The sequence below is a fragment of the Tenrec ecaudatus genome, chromosome X (genome assembly GCF_050624435.1).
Source record: "Tenrec ecaudatus isolate mTenEca1 chromosome X, mTenEca1.hap1, whole genome shotgun sequence".
NCBI classification, from domain to species: domain Eukaryota; kingdom Metazoa; phylum Chordata; class Mammalia; order Afrosoricida; family Tenrecidae; genus Tenrec; species Tenrec ecaudatus.
Window position 1 is genome coordinate 10,518,010 of NC_134548.1, and position 16,136 is coordinate 10,534,145.

Genomic DNA, 16,136 nt, shown 5'->3' on the forward strand with positions numbered 1-16,136 from the left:
GATGTATAGTCTCACTCTATGCATTTCCACCCATCTTCATAGCCTGTGTGATATTAAGTTAGTATGATGAGTTAGTTGCATGATCTCTACATTTCTATATAAAGGTAATATTTTTTTTCTTTCAAATTCTTCTGGAAGTGATTTAAAGGGTTTCTTGAGTGTCATGTTCTCCACGTAGTAGAAGTTACTGGATTAATTTGCCAGGAGCATGTCATCTTATGTAAAATATAAAAGAACTGTAATTCTTGATCAACTTGGGTCTCCTATAATAACTGCTGGAATCCAATCCAGAAATGTTCCTGATATTTTTACCACTCTATTCTACTTTTCAGTGTATTTTGAAATCAATTGCCTACCACTACTTGGTTAATATGCCATCTTTTATTTATGTAGGTGTGAGAAATTGAGTATGTGTAATTAAAATAAGTGAGAAATTATTTGCATGCTTGTACTTTCCATCTAATTTAAAATTGCCAAATCAATTGCAACTGTAAATAGGTGATTATTGTTACTAAGTGGAGTAGACATCTAATGGCAGAGACATTAAGGTAGCAATAGTAGCTACTCATACAATGGGGTGTAGAACTCTCTATTTAATTTTCATCAAATTTTGTGGTGTCTTTTCACAGAATCAAGAGAAATGGCACATAGAGCAATAGTGCTTTCTGTACTGGGAAAACCCACTATAGTCCTTTCAGGGTCACACCTCCTACTCTGATTAAGAAAATATGTAGGCTGAGTTTTATTAGAATCATCATCATCACCACCATCATCATTGTCTTCATCATCTTCTCACCACTCCATCATCATCATCAAATAATACTTGATTAATCAGGTGAATCTGCATATAGTAATGTGAGTATTTCTGGATGACCATATCAATTTTTAACTTCTGTGTTTATATGCTCTTTGCACTTATAGTTGATAACATTTATTTATTTTTAAATGGCAAGAATGTGTTTTTTTCTTTGTGATACAATTAATGAGGTAATCTGTTAAATTATTGAAAACAAAGATTGCCAAATATATACTTTAAGGAAAGAACCAGTATTCAGTCAACTAACCGAGTTTTGGCAAAGAGTTTAATACACTCACTACAAATCAGAAGTGTCCTTTGTATAAGCCCTTTATTACTTCAAACAGGAAAATAAAAATGTGTACATTTTCCCAATCAACTTCTAATGCTTCTGGTAATGCTAAGGAGAAGAGGGTTTTGAAGTGCTTTCTCATGAATACTACATCGGGGAGCCAACAATATAAATATTTATATCTAAACAATTGACAAAATAGCAGAAGCAATAGGTCTATTGCTGACCTATTTTAGGATGGAGTTAAGTTTCCAAGTGAAGATTCTCTTTGACAACACTCAGAAAATTATGAATAGTTGAAAGGTAAAATAGAATCAAGCAGGTGAGAAAAACAATGAAATAATTAATTGCACTGCTGGCTCTGCTCTGTCCATTTTGCTCTTTCTTATAAAGCATGGAGGTTTGTTTTTAGAACTGAAGTGCTAGAAAGAATTTTTAAATGTCTTGGAAAATGAATGTAGGAAAACCACACAAAATTTTTTAAAAAAACTAATACCACTTGTTTGTGACTCTAGAAAGATATAGCTTTAACTGTATGTCCATAAAATCTACAACCTAAAATTATGCACATTGCTTCATCTTAAACTTTTATGGCTAATGTTTGGATATTTGAGCAATAAGACTTTCATCTTTGACAGTTTACTCTAACCATATTCAAGTTCAGATTCTGACCCAAAAGTTTATATTATATATACACATGTATTTGCACTTTTATTAGCATATCAAATATATTTATCTACCAAAACTTGATGTTAATTCTTATGTGAGCACCAGTTTTCAGGATGAGGAGAATTGTTAAAAACGTTAATGATGTGTTTAGGGCAACTTTCTGCAAAGACCATGACTCCAGGTCTGGAAAACAACCTTCGCAGACTCTATCTCCTTCAGATTTCTTGGACAAATTAATGGGAAGGACATCAGGATATGATGCCAGGATCAGGCCAAATTTTAAAGGTAGGTTCCATTTAAACTTCCATTAAGGCTTTGGGGAATCTTCCAGATATTTGGCTAGCTGTCTTTGAAAATAACTTTCAGGATTTTTTCTATGAAATAGAAATGGCAAGTACAGTATTCACTTTCTTTCAGCATTCTTTTGAAATACTCACTGATTCTTTCACTGCCAGCAAGTCGATTCTGACTTGTTGCTTGATAATTTTGGAAACTTTCCTTATTTGTGCTCTTTTCCACCAAGAGAACTTGTATGAGGGATTATTGCCACAGTTCTTATTTATCTTAAGTGGAAATGTGGCTGGAAATGAATACAAGAGCAAATGATGGACTTGATTTGCATGAACATAGACAAGGATTTAGGCAAGATTGATTTTAAATATTTATGTATGAAGTTAAGTTTAAATCTCAATTGAAAGCATGCCTCTTTACATACTATCAGGCCTCTCTCCTTTTAAAACTTAGTTATTAGTTAAAGAGGCTCCAATTAAAGACAACAGGGTCATCTGATTGTCTCTTGTTGAAACATTTTGGTTGTTTATCTGAAATCATTAACAAAGATCATGGAATTGTAACATGTGTATGTCATGAATGGAGGAGGCTTTGTTAAATTAGAAATGAGCTAAAGGGTTTTGAGGGTTCTGCTTGCTTAACATTAAAATGATAAGCTAATACTAGTAAAATATGTTTTTATTAATTTGGTTTAATATTTATGCTGAAAGTAAAAAATTATTTATGTTGAAAGTTATCAATAAGAAAAAGATTTCTAGGAATAAATTATTAGTGATTGGATTATTTTATGATGCTATCATTTGAAAATTATCTATAGTACGTGACAATTACCTTTTCTCTTCTAATTGAGTTTAACCTAATGCATTGGGCAGGATTTATAATGTTACAAAAGAAGAAACCTATATCCTGGATATTATGTAGTAGTTCACACACTGCCTTGGTTTTGCTTATTAGCGATTTAATTGCATTGTTTTCCTTCCATTTTGATTCATTTTTATTATTGGTAAATATGAGCATGAAAATGAAATTCTAAATTGATTTCTTCTTTAAATGTTACACCTCTGAATATACCCACCTACAGGCACATTTCATGCAGAGACTGTTTCCAGAAGACACAACTGAACTAAGTTCAGACTTCAATCTTCCTGAAAAGAAATATTCATCCCACTTCATTGTGCTCATTGCTGGGAAAGTCAATGTGGTGACTGTTGTTAGGTGCCATTTACTTGATTCCTATTCATAGTGACCCTATGTATCACAGATCTAAAGATTGTCAGGCCTGTCCACGTTTTTCACCATCATCGCTGTTTGAACCCACTGTTGCAGCCACTGCATCATTGAGTCTCCCTGCTTTTCATTGACCCTCCATTTTATCAGCTATGTCATGGTGCCCTTCTCCACGGACTTAGCCTTTCTGATAGCATGTCCAAAGTTCTACGTCTCATCAACCTCACTTCTAAGGAAAGTCAATAATGGAAATGAGATTCTATGAGTAGCAAGAGAAGAGTTCGCTTTCAACAGGAACACTCCTTTATACAGTTATTCAGTCATTCAACAGTTTTGCGGTCTAGACTACATGCAAAATACTAACAATTCTGGCAGATTTAGAAAATGAGAGATAAAGGAGGTTTGAATATTACCATAATAGGGGAGGAGGGGGGAGTCGATGTTGAGGAAATACTTAACATATCATATGTGGCATGAATATTTAAAATATTACACAGAAGTTGTCACATACCATGAGAAAGTACATACAAAATGCTACACATTTCCAACAGAGACATAATTTCTTAGACTATTTAAGGAATCCAAAACCCTGATTAAAAAGTGGAATAGAATTTGGATTTCCAAAGATGGCAAAGTGACTCAAGGTTATGCACACCTGCTTAAGAGCAACTTTTACTCTTTCTTTTCTAGAAAGAATTCTTCAAAATGATAGAAAAGTGAAAAACGAATACCCATATGACCATTGCTATTTTAAGTAGCCTCATAAAATAAGCTATCATTTCTACATATAGGATTATTTCCCACTTGTTCTGGGAATGTCCCCTTTGGAAATGCCATTTCCCATGGTCCTTAAGAATAAATGTATAAGGAGAATGCTAGATTTGACCACATGGGGCCATGCTTTTGAGATATGGTCACTATGGAAAGACCTGAGTTCAGGATGTTTCAATGACTTCTAAATGATTGTAAAATGAATGGACTTCATTGAGCTTACCTTCTCCCGCTCTTTTAATGTCTCTCTTCAAGGAACATTTTTACTCTTTTATGAGTTTTTATTACATAGGTCATTTATATCACATCAATTATGGAATTGCTACACAATTTATCTTCACTAGCTTTTCCTGGATATGTAACATTCCTCATTACTTTAGACCAATGGTTCTCAACCTGTGGGTCGCAACCCCTTTGGGGGTCGAACGACCCTTTCACAGGGGTCACCTAAGACCGTCAGAAAACATATTTGGAAGGTCTTAGGAATTAAGACACCGCTCCTCTATTCATTGCCAGGAGGGTCTGCCCACATGCAGGTATACCCACATACAAGTACCTGGCATGAAGACTGTTACCCATGCTACACCATGCGTCAAGACAAAATTTCATTTATTGGTCATTAGAAATAAATATTTCACAATATCTAATTGCATATTGTGCTTGTGATTCACCACTATGCTTTAATTTTGTTAAATTTGTAACCATGAAAATATATCCTGCATATCAGATGATGATTCATAACAATAGCAAAATGGCAGTTATGAGTAGCAACAAAAATAAGTTTATGGTTGGGGTCACCACAACATGAGGAACTGTATGAAAGGGTCATGGCCTTAGGAAGGTTGAGAACCACTGCTCTAGATGAAAATATCGTCCCACCTGCTGCTCCTCTGGGATATCATGTCGAAGCAGATGGTTCCGGAGTCCCGTGTTGTAGTCAGGCTGCTAGCTGCAAAGTCAACAGTCCAAACTCTTCAGCTGCTTGGAAACCCACAGAAGCAATTTTCCTCTGTTCATAGGGTTACTGTGAATCAGAATTGACTTGATAGTGATGGGTGTTTTGGTGGTGCAGTGGATTAAGCTTTTGGCTGCTAACTGCAAGATTGGTGGTTCGAACCCACCAGCCACTCCAAGGGAAAAAGATGAGGCTGTCTGGACCTGTAAATATTTACAGAAGCGGTTCTATTCTGTGTTTCTACATAGTGTTTCTATGGGTTGGAATAAACTTGAAGGTAGTTTTTATTTTGTTTTAATATGGTATGCACATTTATGCTGTGTTGATTTTTGATCCATCTGAGAGGGAGATACCCTATTCACAAGAGCAAAGGTGCACAATAAATATTTGTTTAATTGAGAAATTGGCTAGGGAAAAGATGATAAATATGTTTTCTTATACCATTATACCCTTATTCTCCAATTAGCCGTGTTGCTTAGATTTCATCATAATTTAAGAGGATATATATATAATATAAAACTAGATATATAATATAAAACTCACTTCCATCCTGTCAAATCAAGGCTGTAAATCTGTAAATCTTTACAAGAGGGTAAAAGCTCCTCTTTCTCCCTCATAGCAGCGGGTGGGATTGAACTTCTGACCCTGTGGTTAACTGAACAACACTTACACTACAGCATCAACAGTGCACGTTTCTCTTTAAATATACCAACCACTGTCATTGAATGGATTCCCACTCATAGCAAAGCTGGCAACTCTGTAGGGAAGACTAAACCTTCCTCTTTGGGTTTCTGAGTTTGACAATCTTTATAAGAACAGAAATCCCCATCTTTCTTTTTCAGAGTGGCTAGTGGGTTCAAACTGCTAACATTGTGGCTAACAGCCCAAAGTGTAACTCACTACATCAGCAGGATATATATCTTCACTGGGATACACACACACACACAATACAGCTATTATTGAAATTGTATCGGGTGAATCCAGAGAAAACCCAATTTAAAGGAAAACACTAGCCAAGAACATATTCTGAAAACTGAGGTATTTTTCCTTCTTGAATTTGTTCTGCATTCCTTGTCTGTCCGTGATTCATGCCTCATCTCCAGCATTCAAGTGCCTTCAAATATACATCGAAGCTTAGCTTGCAGGAGTTGCTGTAGGAATGAATGAGAAGGGAAGAAAACTGGATTTAGGAATTGGCAATGGCAAGCAGTTTGACTTTGGAGTGAGATTTGTGTGAAGCAAGTGTATATAACCATATTAAATATTTTATTCTTATCAGATCTGCTCGTCAGGAACAGGAAACTATTCCATCAGAAAAGCTAACACAGTTGAGGGGAACACCATACTTTAAATATACCACTGGACTGCTGTTTTTACATTGAATTGTGTTTCCTTGCTACCATGCAAAATATGAGTGAATGCTTGGTTTGAAAATGGGAAGGTGTGAATTCTGCCCAGTGGATAAAGGCAAGTCTTGAGCTTTCCTTTCTCTGGAGACTCTCTTTCCACCCTGGTGGAGAAAGGACATCAGGAGACGCCTCTAGTCTGTCGAAAGTGCCACAAAGTAGGAAAATGTGCTCCCTTTCTTCTTGGGAGGAGCACCAGGGTATCAGAGAGGAAAACCATTGTCTCATTCCACCATGGGCATGGGAGGGAACCAGGTTTCCTGCCACGGATAGCCCCTCCACTCTAAACTTTCTCATTGCCATTTCCCCCTAAATCTGTATGGTTTCTCTAACAGAGTACATTTACATCCATCAATTTAAGGTTTTATCAATCACATGGGCCAGGATTTTCAGCATAACATGATAACCAGAAGTCTGTTTTAACATTGACTTTGTATGGCACCCCTTACTCACCACTGTAACTGAGGCCATTCCAACTCACCGTGGCACATTAGGGCAAAGAAGAAATGTTCCTTTGGGTTCCCAGGGGTATAATTCTTTCCAGGAGGAGAAAGGCTCATCTCTCCCCCATGGAGTAACTGGTGAATTTGAACAGCTGATCTGGCGATTAGCAGCTCGCCTCGAAACCATCAGCGATCCTATAGCACCCTTTCCAGTCACTGCCATCGAGTCACTTCTGATTCCTGACCATAATTCAGAAGAAATATAGAACCCCTTTTTAAGGGCCTTGAATTGGCAGAATTTTCTAGGTGGTCAATTGAGATTACTATTATCCCTTTTAACCCTCTCTGATACAGGGGAAGTAGAGCACACACTACCAGTTTCCTCCTTTAGGGTTTATTGGGCAGCTGCTTCCCCGTCGCCGTGAAGCCATCAGAAAGGGCTGCTTTAATTGTTTAAGATGGAATAAAAGGGTGGGTGCCTCAAATGACTGGGTTTTGTTTCCTTTTTTGCAGGGCATTGTATGATGTGATGCTTTTTGGAGGTGTGATTTTGCAAAATGTTGATCTGTCTTATCTTTTTTATTGGAAGACAATCCTCCCACCTACTTTCCCCAATCCCTGTGTATTATTTGGAAGTTGCCTTTCTTGAAATGGTTCCCTCTTTGCTCAAATACCTCACTCTCATTTTCCCTAAATTATATGCTCCTCTCACGAGATCTAGAAGGTGATGCAGAGTCTACATATGTGGCCCAGTAATCCCTATATCCCTTGAGTCCAGGAGAACGTGTGTATTCCACATGTTGCGGGAGTTAGGTACCCTCCAATTGGTTCCAACTCCTAGAGACCCTATGCAAAACAGTCTGAAGCCCTGCCCAGTCCCACACCATCCTCACAATTGTAATGCTTGAGCCAATTGGTTCGGTCAGTGTGTCAGTTCTTCTCATTGAGAGAATTTCACTTTTTTTTGCTGACCCTCTGCTTCACCAAGCATGATGTTCTCTATCAAGGACTGATCTCTCCTGATGAGATGTCCGAAGTAAATAAAATGAAGTCCCATCATCTTTGCTTCTAAAGAGCTTTCTGGCTGTACTTCTTCTGAGACAGATCTGTTTGTTTTTCTTGTGGCCCACAGAAGCTCCAATATTGTTCACCAACAACATAATTCTCATGTATCAGTTCTTATCTGGTCTTTGCTCATTGTTCCGCTTCCATATGCCTATGCGGTGACAGAAAACATGGATTGAGCCAGGTGCACCTTAGGCTGCAAGGTGACATCTTTGTTCTTTAACACTTGACAGGCATCTTGTGCAATTTGCCCATGGCAAACAATCATTTGAGTTCTTTTCTGGTGCTTTCATAAGCATTGATTATGGATTGAAGTAAAATGAAATTCTTCTCATCTTCCATCTTTTCTTCAAGGCTGTGGGTCAGGTAGCTATTGTCTAAACTTCTGGACATTGAGGAAGGAGTACTTCCAGAGTTGCATTCGTTTGTTGAAACCTTTCAATTGGTATACTATCAATTCTGGGAGCTTGGTTATTTATGTTTATCTGTCTTCAGATAAACTTAGACTTTTCCCTTCAATATCATAAGTTTTTTGTTTTTATTTTTTTTTCATATGGAACTTCTAGAAATGGTTGAATATTGACAAAAATTATTTTTGGTACAGTGACTATCGATTCTTCCCCTCTGATTTGGATGTTGTCTGCATCATTCAATATTTGACCTGTAGAATCTTTCACTATTGAAACTGGAGGCTTGACTGTTTTCGGTTTTTGTCTTTTGTCCGGTTCTTTCACTTTCAGTTTTGCTGAGCATGTTCTTCCATTTGGTTTTCTAACACAGGGTCTTTGCACATTTCATGATAGTGCTTCATTTTGTCTTCCTAATTTACCTTTGAAAGGATCCATTTAGCTGTTTTGCTTCATCATTTCTTCCATTTGCTTGAGCTCCTCTAATGCTCAAGAGCAAGCTTGGCATCTCTTCTGACATCTACTTTGGTCTTTTCTTTGGTCTTTTCTTTGTTTCCCGTCTTATAAATGACCCTGTGCTTTAGTCATGTATGATGCTCTTGATGTCACAGCTCATGTGGTCTCTGATGTCTTCCATAATAAGTATCACAATACAAATTTTATAACACGATTTCCGAAATACTCCTTTGTTCAACATGCCTTCCATTAATGAAAACACGCTCAATAAAAATGCAAAGTGGAAAGTAATTGGGAAAAAATGAGTAGAAAAATCAAATTAGCATCTATTAAGACTATACACTTTAATTTTTTTTAAATTAAGGAGCCCTGGTGAAACAATAGTTAATTGATTGATGGCTAACACTAAGGTCGCCGGGTCAAATCTACCAGCTGTCCCATGGGAGAAAGCCAAAATGTAACTAAACCCACTGCCTTTGCATTGCTTCAGACTAATGGAGTTTCCAAGACTATACAATTTTACACAGAGAGCCTCATCTTTCTAAATAGGAGTGGCTGGCAAATTTGAAGATGACCTTGGGATTAGCAGTCCACTGTCTAACTTGTATCTCCCCAAGAACTCCTTCTGGGGCAGAAAATACCTGATGATGAGCTTTTGTAGCCTTTACAACCTAGGAAACCTAGGGAAGGAGAGGGGAAAGTTCTACTATGTCCTATATGGTTGCCAGCGGTTACAATCACCTTGGGAACAAACAACACTTTTGGATTTTTATAATGACACAGAAAATAGAATATTGGTATAATATGTAGTACTGTCCTGCCACTGGAACTCACCAGCGGCTCCTTGGGAGACAGATTGGGTTTATACACTCATAAAGATTTAGCACCTTAGATGTTCTATATAATAGGGTCACTCTGAGTCAGAATTTACGTGATGGCAGTGGGTTTTATGCAGTACAAGAACCTTCTCCACTCTTCCACTTGTCAAATTCTTAATTGATCTTTTTGTCATGGCTAATGGTATTTTGTCATGGCTATTTTCTTAACCTTTATTTCATTTTCTTTTAATTCCTCTGTGAGGAAAAGTATACTTTAATTATCCAAAGTGATAAAAATAAAAATATTGAAACGAGGCAATATTAACCCTTTGCAAGAATGTTTCTTCCCCCCCAAACAACAGTGTTTGATTAGTAATATAAAGAACTTTTTTTTATTAACAAGGAAAGTTGTTCCAAACACATAAAATCTGTTTCTCAAAGGAAATCCAAGTTAAACTTGACCAAAACCCATGACCATCAAGTCAATTCTACTTCATAGTGGCCCCGTAGGACAGTCGAACTGCTCCATGGCGCTTCCACAGCTGTACATCTCTAGGGAAGCAGACTGATTCATCATTCTCTTGCAGAGTGGTTGGTAGATTTGAACTGTCAACTTGTGGATAGTGGCCCAATGCTTAACACATGGTGTCACCATACCTCCCAATCTTAACTTTACAAGAAGTATAGAAATAAAGGAGATGGATTTGGAATGTTCTGCAATACAGAATACAACGTGGAGTAGGATCCTATCCATATCAATCTGTGACTGGAGAGGTTATTGAGCAGCTCATAGGAGATTCTGCATGTTCAGAATTAGGTACACGTTTGAGATTTTAGACTCTTTAGTCTCTGACAATGTCCTGAGGTTGACTTGGAAACAGTAGTGTAGGAAAGTAAGCCATCCTCTCCTTGATAATGAGAAAAGAAAGGGGCAAGATGAGAACGAAGGAAATGCAGCTCAATGACGAAGATCACTGCAGCGTCTTGGTTTCCATGGAATTTGAGGGAGCATCAACTGGTCAGAGGGCAAGCCACAGCGATGTCAGTTGGGCCGAGGAGTAGAAAACATACAAGCTCGGAAGATCACTACAGCACTTGTTATGGGTGATTGTCAATATATCAACGAGGAACTTAACATAATATGCAGAAATTAAGGGTGATCAGGAAATGGAATTATATCTAGAAGAGTGACAAGCTTCTTGTAAGTGCCAAAAAACCCCAGACAAACTATACTCATTAAAATTGATGACAGTGACAGCAATAATAGTGATTATTATATGAAAGAAAATATAAGTGCAAGATTTGGCACAATTCTATAAAAGAGCAGCCAAATACAGGCCACTGAGATAAGGGAATAGTTTTCCAAGAATCTTATTACAGCTTGGCTTAGAAAAAGACTGATTTTTTTAAGACATGAACCAGAACAGTAGCCAGAATAGGGAAAATTATGGGTTGAAGTCCAGCTTAAAAAAAAACTTTTTGAAAACAAGAGAAGTATCCATGTTGCATAGCAACCAAAGGTTTTGAACAGCAGATTTTTGAAACAGCAGTGTCCAGGTCAAAGATGGCAGCAACTGTGCCACTTTACCACTGTGACAGTCTATACACTCCTGGCAATAATCCAATATCACACATTAGGAACTTGAAATCACTCCCTACTCTTTTTTGGACATGCCCATCCCAGGGCTTCAACCTATAATTTTTTCTGGTTTATTTTAGTGTTCTGCATTAAACATTTTTAAAAAATTGAGTCTGTTCTGGATTTACTTTGTTCGCCAGGACTGAACTACTTCAAACTGGTCTGGAGTCCTGTATTAAATATTAGAATATTTGTTTTCAGAGCTGCCAAGAATTAGCATAATTGGAATTTTTTCCCTTCATGTGTTCATTTCAGTAAACTATTACTCTCTACTCACTACCTCTGATGGGCTCAGAAAGATGGCATAATGGATATCTAGAGAAGACAACGAATCGATGTAAGTGAGAAAAGGTAGCCCATATTTGTCTTCAGTGATTATATCATGAACGTGGGCACGCAGTGGTATGATTTTTTTTGTTCTGTGATGTCTGATACCTGGTCCCTTCTACACCTTGTGGTCACACAGTTTGGTACGCTTCTTCCATGTGGGCTTTGATGCTTCTCAACTAGATGGCCGCTTGTTTATCTGAAAACCCTTAAGACCCCAGATGCTTTATCTTTTGATAGCCGGTCACCATCAGCTTTCTTCACCACATTTGCTATGCACCCATTTTGTCTTCAGTGATTGTGTCAGGAAGGTGTGCTTCATGGAATGACAATTTAATAGAATGTGTTCTTGCATTGAGTAAGTACTTGAGTGGAGGTCCAATTTCCATCTGCTGCCTTAATACTAAACCTATAAATATATGCATGTAGATCTATTTCCCCACAATCTTTTATAAATATATTTACATATATACATGCCTATATTTAGACCTCTATAAATACACTTTGCTACCTAGTTCTTTCCTCTATTTCCTTTTACTTTCCTCTTGTCCCACTATCATGCTCAGCCTTCATTTGGGTTTCAGTAATTTATCTCGGTTACATTGCCCTTGCTGAATCCCTACCAGGCCTCTCACACCCTCCATCACTGAAGACAAAGCAGGTGCATAGCAAATGTGGTGAAGAAAGCTGATGTTGCCTGGCTATCAAAAGATAGAGCATCTGGGGTCTTAAAGCCTTGAAGATAAATGAGCGGCCATCTAGCTCCCAAGCAACAAAGCCCACATGGAAGAAGCACACCAGCCTGTGTGATCATGAGGTGTCGAAGGGATCAGATATCAAGCATCAAAGAACAAAAACTCAGATAACTATAAATGAGAGTGAATGCAGAGTGGAGACTCAAAGTAGGCAACTGGACACCCACTTACTGAAGGGTTGTGGGGAGAAGATGAGCCAGTCAGAGTTGCAGGTTAGAAACTATGAAACATATAACTTTCCTCTAGTTCTTAAATGCTTCCCCCACCCCCCCCAATATCATGATCCCAATTTCACCTTACAAATCTGGCTAGACCAGAGGATGTACATTGGTGCAGATAGCAACTGGAAACACAGGGAATCCAAGACAGATGGCCCATTCAGGACCAATGGTGAGAGTGGCGATGCCTGGAGGGTGGAGGGAAGGTGGGATGGAAAGGGGTAAATGATTACAAGAATCTATATATAGCCTCCTCCCTGGAGGTTGGACAACAGAGAAGTGGGCAAGGGGAGACGTATGACAGTGTAATTATGACAAAATAATAATAATTTACGAATTATGAAGGGTACATGAGGGAGGGGGAAGGGCAAGGGAGGGGGGAAAATTAGGAGCCAATATTACAGACAAATGTTTTGAGAATGATGATGGCAAGAAATGTACAAATATGCTCGACACAATGGGTGTATGTGTGGATTGTGATAAGAATTGTACGAGCCCCCGATAAATTGATTTAAAAATAAATAAATAAATCATAGCTGAAAGAGGAAAAAAAAGAAAAGGTAGCCCAAAGTGAGTTAGACTTAGGATCTATAATTGAGAGCTACGCTTAGAAACTATTGGGGCAAAAACAGATTGCTGTTTTGCCAAAGCATCAGTATATAAATAAAGTCATGAGTCAGAGTTGCCAATTATGTTTCCATGATTAAGATCTTTAGAGACCTGAGCTGGAACTTGTCAAAGCATAAATTTTTCCAAATCCTCCATTCAGGCAAAAACACCAGCTATCTCTAGTCACAATTACCTGGTTCTGAAACCATGGTAAATGTTTGTTCTATGTCAACAGAGAAGTGTCTTTCCCCACTTGGGTTACTTGTCTAGTTTTTGGTTGATTTATCATGGTGTCATTCCTTCATCCTCTGAGCTACCTTTTTGTCATTATTATTCTATCTTGAAAATGCCACTTGAAGCATTAAGCTTCTAAAGAAGCCAAATGAAATGCCCAAATCTGGGCAAAATGCATTAGTTATGTTTATTTTTCTAAGAAACAAAGCTTTTTATCTATTTTAATGAAATTTTCTTTGATAATAAAATTAGTTTAGAGTTAGATTCTGAGCTTTATCCTAATGTGAATAAATAAATTTCACCATAGCATTTTGGTTGAATGGGATTGGTACTATGGAATCATTCACTCTACTTCTTTGAATATGTTATACACACCAATTTCCCCCCATATCTAGAGACCTAAGGTTGAAAGTATTCCGTGTGACACTAAGGCCTATGTTTAAATGCAATAGGGCTTCATGCAACTTCCTAGGAGTTATCAGATTAAAGGATGTTGCAGTTATATGTAAAACTACATCTACTTTTGAGAAACTAGGTCTTCCCTTTGGAAATTCTCCTATCATCTGTAGCCCAGAGGAGGTCAAGTTCCTATATAACCAATCCCTGTAAGGGATGTTGGAGTACATTTTATGTCCAGTAGGGACACGTGGAAGTGGTGTTTCTCTGTTAGTGATAATTCAGCCCCAGCAAGGTCATTTTTGGGATCACCCAGTCGGATGTGGACATCAGATATTTCTATGGCTCCTAAGAATGAAGCAGAATGCTCGAAAGCATCAGAAACATTGGACTTGAGTGCAGAAAGTAGCATTGCCATTGAGTTGATTCTGACTCATAGTAACCCTACAGGACAGGCTAGAATTTCCCTTGTGGGTTTTTGAGATTATAACTTCTCATTGGAGTAGAAAACCTTATTTTTTCTCCCCCAGAGCATCTGGTGGTTTTGAACTACTGACCTTATGGTTAGTAGTCCCATTTGTAACCCACTAAACCACCAGGGCTCAAACTCTTAGTCAACTGTCTTATGGCCCTTACTTTCAGAGATGATAAAAAGCCCTAATGGAATTAATCCCTTCTTGAAATCCTTTGTCCCACATACTTCCCCATCGCAGGTGATACTATAATGGCTCAAATTACAGCACTGTTGCATCTGTCTGATATTCAAATAACATAACCTCACTAGCCAGTGCAAATAAGTGCCTGACTTCATTCAAGGATGCATGGAAAAATTGGTTGAAAGGATCAACGGATCCTTTCAACTCCAACCTCCCAACTCTGAGACCAGAAATACTAGATGGTGCCCAGATACCATTGCTGACTACTGTGAAAGGGATCAAACTAGGAGGTCCTGCATAGAGTGGGAGAAAGCTTAAAAGAACAGTAATAGTAATAAAAATAGACAGACTAGGCTTACTGGTATGATACAGACTGACAGAATCCCTGTGACTCTGGTCTTTTCCACCTTTCAACACTTGAAGCCACCCCCCAGGATTCACCTTTCAGTCAAAGAACAGATAGGCTGCTCAGGTGTGTATGCACTCTCTAAAACAGCGGTTCTCAACCCCTTTGGGGGTTGAACAACCCTTTCACGGGGGTCATCCGATTCATCACAGTAGCAAAATTACAGTGATGAAGTAGCAACGAAAATAATTTTATGGTTGAGGGGAGGGGGTCACCACAACATGAACAACTGTATGAAAGAGTCACAGCATTAGCTTGGTTGAGAACCACTGCTCTAAAACAACCAGTCTGCTAAGACCAAAGGGTGGATAAAGCAGATGAGGCAGGAAGGGATAGGAAAGAAGGCCAAATGAGAATGGTAAATACATGGAGGAAGTGGGAAGCGTGCTGTTACATGGTGGATACCGTAATTAATGTCATACGTCAAAATGTGTATGAATTGTTCATTGGAAAATCAATTTACTTCATTATTTTTTACCCCAATCACAATACAAAGCTTCAAAGACAAAAACACATGGCCTTTGGATGGAACACAGATTAAGTCAAGCCAGTCTTTTAGTGTGAATGAGAGTGTTTTGTCCTAGTTTGAAGTTGGGGGAGGGCACTAAGCATTTTAGAGTAATACAATAGGCGTTTAAAAGGGATATAAAGAGATGCAAAGGGTAAGTAGGATATGACAGAGGGTAATTTATATGTGACAGTTTTTAACATCACAAGCCCACTGACTGTGCTGCAATTTGTTTTGAGTTTTTGTGTGCTGTCTGAGCACCAGCATTTGTCTTGGTGAGGCACTTATTATGGGGCCAGCATATGAGTGGCAATGGCTTGAAGCGAAATCAACAAGGAAACATCAACTGCATTCTAACACTTCCTTGCAAAACATGCTCCCATGAATGTGTCAGCATGTCTTCCATTTCGTGATGAGAGAAGTCTAGTGGAAACAAGCCTGGACTTGAATCCAGAAGACCCAGGTGCATGTCCTTGCCCAGCCATTTTTGAGAGGACGCATCGCCATTTGTTTAGGCATGAGTTTTTACCCACCTCATTTGCGTTTTTCTGAGGATCAAATGAGATCATGTGTGTATTACTTGTTTTCAAACATGATGATTACAGATAATTTGTATGCTTATGACTATTCCCTCATTCCCCCTTTGTCACCAATATTTACTACATATTTTCAAAGCTTATTGTCCTTGATCAGTTGGTCTTCAGAAGTTGTTTTCACCGGGAAGAAAGTGAGAGAAAGCCTTATGGCTTAAGGTCCTAACAGAGTGACCAAAATGTGTCATATGTCACTGGT

At 38.2% G+C, this 16,136-nt stretch overlaps 1 protein-coding gene across 2 annotated transcripts in view; it reads left to right on the forward strand.

The window, feature by feature from the left end:
* Positions 1–16,136, forward strand: part of GLRA2 (glycine receptor alpha 2) — a 228,217-nt gene that overhangs the window by 267 nt on the left and 211,814 nt on the right. For both annotated transcript variants that reach the window (XM_075539272.1, XM_075539271.1), the window contains exon 2: positions 1,909–2,042. In XM_075539272.1, coding sequence (XP_075395387.1) covers positions 1,909–2,042 — 134 coding nt within the window. The remainder of the gene's footprint in view (positions 1–1,908; positions 2,043–16,136) is intronic.